The sequence below is a fragment of the Cibotium barometz genome, chromosome 5 (assembly GCF_041138505.1).
Source record: "Cibotium barometz isolate CiBa-2024 chromosome 5, ASM4113850v1, whole genome shotgun sequence".
NCBI classification, from domain to species: Eukaryota; Viridiplantae; Streptophyta; class Polypodiopsida; order Cyatheales; family Cibotiaceae; genus Cibotium; species Cibotium barometz.
In genome coordinates, this window is record NC_141050.1 from 34694758 (window position 1) to 34700757 (window position 6000).

The window sequence follows — 6000 nt, forward strand, 5'->3', positions numbered from 1 at the left end:
CCTTCTTGTCGCTTTGACCGCTTCGTAGACGCTTAGCTTGTCAAGAAGTTCCCGTCTCTTCTCGGGCGTGACATTCATGCAAAACCTCACCTCATGCCCACTCTCATGCAAGAGGTGGGCTCGCACTTTGTCGGCGCCACCCGTTCGCCGGTACGGGCAAAGCTTGCATACCCATGGCCGAGAACCGCCTCCATGAACGGATGTGGTGTAGTTTACCTCCTCCCACCATGTCCATCCCGTTGTCCTTCTACGAGAAGCCCCGGCACGTGAGGAGGATGCCATGGTTGAAGATGGCTTGACTCTTGAGCCTTGAGGAATGAGAGAGAGAGAGAGAGAGAGAGAGAGCCTTGAGGAATGAGAGAGAAAGAGAGAGAGAGAGAGAGAGAGAGAGAGAGAGAGAGCCTAGAGGCTTGGAAGTTGGAAGACTCAAGAGGCTTGAGGGAGAGGTGAGAGCCTAGGCCCTAGAGCTTGGAACTTGGAAGTTGGAAGAGAGAAGATTCAAGAAGCTTGAGCCTTGAAAGCTTGAGCAATGAGCCTTGAGAGTTATGAACTTGTGTGTGCTTGTAGCCTTGTAGAGGTGGGCTCTTATATAGATAGGCAAGAGAGAGAGAGGAAAGCCTCAAGGGCAAGAGAGAGAGAGAGGGCCAAGGCCCAACAACCATAAACGGCTAGAAGAGCCCAGGCCCAACAGCCATAAACGGCTACGAAGGGGCAAGCAAGCGGCAGGCAGGCGCAACGGCCAAAAACGGGCGCAGGCGCAGGCGCAACGGCTCTCTACCGTCCCCGCACAGGGTCGTCCCCGACAGCCGTCCCCGTCCCTACGCCGTCCCCGGTTTGAAACGCCCGTCGGGGGACGTCCGTCCGTCCCCGTCCCTGCGCCGTCCCGTTTCGGCGTCCCAGCGTTCCTAGGCTCCGTCCCCGCCGTCCCCTGTGACTATGCTTGGTCCTCCTAGATCTTGCGTTTGGCTTATCGTCAGTCCACCATCAGTCTCTTCAAAGAAATAAAGCAAATACTATTCCAGTAACGGGATAGGGGGCCCTTCAGTGGGTAATTCAGGACCCCATACGGTGTACAGTTTCTCTCTCCACAAAGCAGGAGACATGCTAGACCCCAGAAACTACAAGACTATCATGATTGGTCATACATTGGCCAAACTTTATGGTGCAGTGCTCGAGGCAAAGTTGAGCTCATATGCAGAGAAGGAGGGACTGCAAGCACCAGGGCAGGCTGGATTCCAACGAGCTTTCTCCACTATTGACCATATATTCACTCTGAGATGTCTGATTGATCAGGCTAGGGCGCGGGAGAGGAGATTATACTGCTGCTTTGTGGATTTCCGCAAAGCATTTGACACAGTGCCACACGAGAGACTCTTCCAGCGCCTCCAGTCATTGGGGATCCCATCAGAGATGGTCTGGGGTATCTATGCTTTATATGAGCAGGTCCATGGGCGCATACGATGCCCTGGGGGGCTATCTGATGTTATTGCTAGCACCATAGGTGTGAAGCAAGGATGCCCACTCTCTCCTACACTATTTGGGCTATACATTGATGAGGTGACTGACTTCATTGTTCACGGTGGTGGGGACGGGGTAGACATCTCAGCTACCACAGTCCACATTATGCTATATGCAGATGATATTATTTTGGTCTCTAAGTCGCAGATGGGACTACAGCATCATCTCCATGCACTCGATGACTTCTGCACACAGAGGGGACTTACACTGAACCTTGGGAAAACCAAGGTCGTGATTTTCCACACCTCAGGGGACAAGCCATCTTCACACTAGCATGAGGACAGCTAGAGGTGGTAGACTCATATGTGTACTTGGGGATTACATTCACAACTCCGCCAGAAGATTTACTATGGCACAGGCAGCCAGGGATAGACTCACACGAGGGTATGCAGCTCTGGCCATGCTAGAGAGACAATGTCACCAGGCACACTTCCAGGTGCCCCGCACGAAGGGGTGATTGTTTGACACACTCCTGGACTCGCCACCTCCACATGGCTCAGATAGAGAGGCCTCAGATTCTCATGCTCTCACGGATGATCCGCAACAAACCCTCTGTCCCACATGACATTGTCTGAGCGGAGTTTGTTGCACCTCCTATGCTAGTAGAGGCCCTCTTCCAGACGATCTGCTTCATACAGAGGACCAGAGATATGCCATTAGATCGACTCTCACATAGAGCTTTTGAGGCGTCCAAGCAGCTCACAGAAAGTGGAGATAGGAGATCATGGTATTCACAGATGATACAATGGCTCACTCAGCATGGTCTCAGCATAGAAACCCTGCCACCTTTCTAGTATGATATACATGCACCACACATCCAGCTCTCACAGTGAGAGGAACAGAGTCCTTCGACAGGATGTATAGCAACGATAGACTCAAGAGACTTGGATTAAACCCAGTCAGCCTCTACCGCCGAAGATGCTATAATACAGAGATCAGTTTATGCGTATCTCAGCCGATGGATTCATTCTGCGACCCGGATATATGGATGTGTACATGCCTCACAGTGCCGGAGTGGCGATTGGCTAGCTCAGAGTGTCATCACACCAACTTGAGATTGAGGCAAGTAGGGCAACACGGATCCCCAGAGCAGAGTATATGCAGACTATGCCAGGAGGAGGTTGAGAGTGAGGAGCATTATGTATGCAGATGCAGAGCATATAGTGTCATTAGAGAGAGATACACCACAATCTTCAGTGGACATCCCTCACTCCGCCAGATCATGGAGTCCGCAGACCAGCGCAGTATTGGCCAGTTCTTGCTAGAGACACAGCGCCACAGAGAGACTGCTGCGGACTCATACCACACGAAGAGGTGGGCGGCAGCTCCAGCTCACTGATTTCTTCTAGAGATCTATCCCAGTGCCTACCTTGACACAGGAGAGGGTTACACTTCAGCGCGCTGCGGACCTCCGAGCCAGACGGAGACCGAGAGCACTAGGCTACCAGACTCCCAAACTACATCAGAGGGAAATCACAGAGATACGGACTCGATATCAGCACCATATCCAGGAGCGGCTCGCTCGCTCACACTCACACCCGAAGATCATGCTCCGAGGGATTTTTGCCTTGCCATCGCCTATGTATCACATATTACACCCCCATTATGGTACTGGTTGGAGCTAGACAGATCTGCAGTGCATTCTTGTATACCCTACATATATAGGTTGCATACTGAGCCTCTAGCAATAGTGCTCCATCCATCACACCCCCCCACTAGCTCAGTGCTTTCATAGCTTATTTCATGTTCATTTTGTCCTTTTTTTCTGGACATCCAGAGGACATTGACAGTTGTACATTGATTTGTCTCATAGGTCGAGTTCGGCCTCTGGTAGACATTAATACAGCTCACTCTCTCTCTCTCTCTCTCTCTCTGTCTCTCTCTCTCTCTCTCTCTCTTAAAGTTTGAAGTCTTAAAGTGGATTGCTAAACTCGCGAAACTCGTTACTCACGATACAGAAGACGGTGTGAGCATTTGTGTGACACGATCCTCAAATTACGAATACTTCCGCTGCATGTTACAGATTGGGAAAATTCGTTAGGTAGTTGGCCTGCCCTTTGAGTGCTTTGTTATATGCGATTGGGACTCATCCTTTGTTACTTTATATGGATAAACTCACTAACAATGGACAACTACATGGGTTGCAACTACCAACGCAGTCGTGCTTTGGTAGCTCAAGCTTATGCTGATGACTCATTCTTCTTCCCTAAAAATAATGATCTCAGTATCTTACGCAAGCTCTTGAGCTTTTTGGTGAGACTGTAGGACTATTTACAAACTTCAGGAAATTCAAATTGTTGCCATTGAAGGCAATGGATGGACACAGCATTTTATGGCCAGGACAGATCCTTCCACCCACTGACATTGTTCGACACTTGAGATATCCATTAGGATGGAATGTGTCACACCAAGATGCCACTCAATGGGTCATTCAAAAAATGCAAGCAAAACTAGATTATTGGCAATTCTCTACTCGACCTCTTCATGTGCGGCTTCGAATTGTGCAATCTATTCCCATGGCATACATTCAGTTTTTCTTGCCACTTCTAATATGGTCAAAAACACAGATTGCTGGTTTTATATCACATACAATGGAAGTTCCGTGGAAGACAAAGCATCATAAAAAAGCACTAAGACTTTCAAGATATGAGAGGGTCTGTTCGCCCAAAATGCATAGTGGACTGACTGTTCTTAATATTTGTCATCGTGTATTAGCAAGAAAAGCAACATTGCTACATACTTTTCTTGCACACGAATAGCCTGGAGCACTCATGGTGGCAGCAATGTGTACAAAGTTTCAAACATGCTCATTTGGCAAATGGCAGCTACAACATTTACATCCTATATCATACGACCCGGGATTGGGAGGAGTGTTGTAGAGCCAATCTGAAAAGGTCCATGCCGTTGGACTACTGGTGTGGCTTGAAAAAGCAGTGGGAAATTTTTTGTCAGCAACTGGGAAAATTACAAGCAACCTTTCATTAATATTTAAAAATGAAGGTCAAGCACCATTAAAAAAATGTTTTTTAGTTTCAGACATTTATCCAAATACAGAGTATGTCTGACCTGTAAAAGCTGTGTTGAGAAATTTCGGGTTGAGAACCCAATCTGTCCGAATGTAACAGCAAACAATACTGCAACAATGAAGGTGCTAATAGCATAATCGAGATATGTATGCTGTGGCAAGCGTCCTCTCCGCTCCAAGATGTTGAAAAATGCAGGCCAGGAGCCAAGGCACCATAGAGAAAGAAGCATCAAGACAATGGCCCCAGTTCTATCTTGAACTAAATACATACTTCTATATAGGTCTTTGCCACCAACAGGAGATTTGAAGCAGTGTCAAGCCAACTATGGTATGTTCATGTAGGCGATGAACCATGAAAAGCACTGACCTGGCATAAAGGAGCCTCTGAAATCTGTCAAGGCTAAGCTACCATGTCTGAGAATTGGAAAAATGCATCTGAAAGAAAGCACAAAGGAAACAAACTTGTCGCCTTTTTGGTCACAACAAGCCTGCAGCTGCTCAAAGGCTCGGCTGCAGCTGCAAACGCTCTGTCTTCAGGAACCGCCGTTGAGCAGAGGACGTCAATGTTACCCTCCGCCAAGACGTGCCGGGAACCTCCGTCGTCCCCTTTCCAACCGTTGGGAAGACAAAAGGGTGCACTTCTGGTTCTTTGAACCCCTGCTTCCGTCCCCTTCCGCATTCATTTGTGCGTCCTGTCGAGAGAATACAATGCAGGCGAGGCCGTTCGTCGGGAGAGTTCAAAGCACGACCACGCTTTTTTCACTTCTATTGAAATTGAATGCTTATAAGCGCCAAATTAGCTAGCCTTTTCGTTTAGCGTACCAGCCTTCGTGTGAACAGGCGCGTGAACAAGGCCCTCTAGACTGGACACGTTCACACGCAAGGGATGGTGCTACAGACCAACCACTTAGAATCTGGAATCCAGAAAATCCACAGCAGTCTAACTTTTTGTCTACGTGGCAGTTTTACATTTATTCTTTTTTGTTCTCCTAGCTCCAAGGGGACAAGCTCCAACATCACTTTGAAGGAGGAATAATTGTCGATACCTTTTATTTTTCACAAACCAAAAATTACCCCCTGGTTTTCACTCACGTGAAGATGTCCTTGGTTGCCCTAACACACACACAACCAGTCGTGGGTTGCTATGTGAATTTAAAGAATAAACAGTTCTTTTCATAAAATAAAAACATACAATTCTTTTCAACCATACATACCAAATTTATCCATTATTTGGCACAATTTTATGGCCTACATCAAACTTTTTGGCTATTAAAATCATTTATTTGATGTGCTTTCAATATAAAATCCATTGTGAATTGGTATGGCAAGGTTAGCAAGTCTTCAAGTCATATAGCCATTGCCAAAAAGTGTGTATCTCAAAAATTAGAAAGGGTATAAGTTTTTCATTTGTTTCTTTGATGTGAGGAAATGAACCTTGTTCTAAGGTTTAAGATGTA

General features: G+C 47.2%; 1 protein-coding gene across 4 annotated transcripts in view; it reads right to left on the reverse strand.

Moving 5' to 3' along the window:
- Positions 1–5306, reverse strand: part of LOC147638405 (ureide permease 5-like) — a 92959-nt gene extending 87653 nt beyond the window's left edge. The window contains exons 1-2 of one of the 4 annotated variants that reach the window (XR_015265869.1): positions 5114–5305; positions 4585–4934 (exon numbers count right to left, since the gene is read on the reverse strand). Coding sequence is in view for 1 of the 4 variants with exons in the window: in XM_086798333.1 (XP_086654459.1) it covers positions 4585–4812 (228 nt within the window). In the remaining 3 variants the exon portion in view is untranslated. Of the gene's footprint in view, positions 1–4584 lie in introns of all 4 variants that reach the window. The other 3 variants (XR_015265870.1, XR_015265868.1, XM_086798333.1) reach the window with 3 other exon arrangements.
- Between the last annotated feature and the right edge of the window lie 694 nt (positions 5307–6000).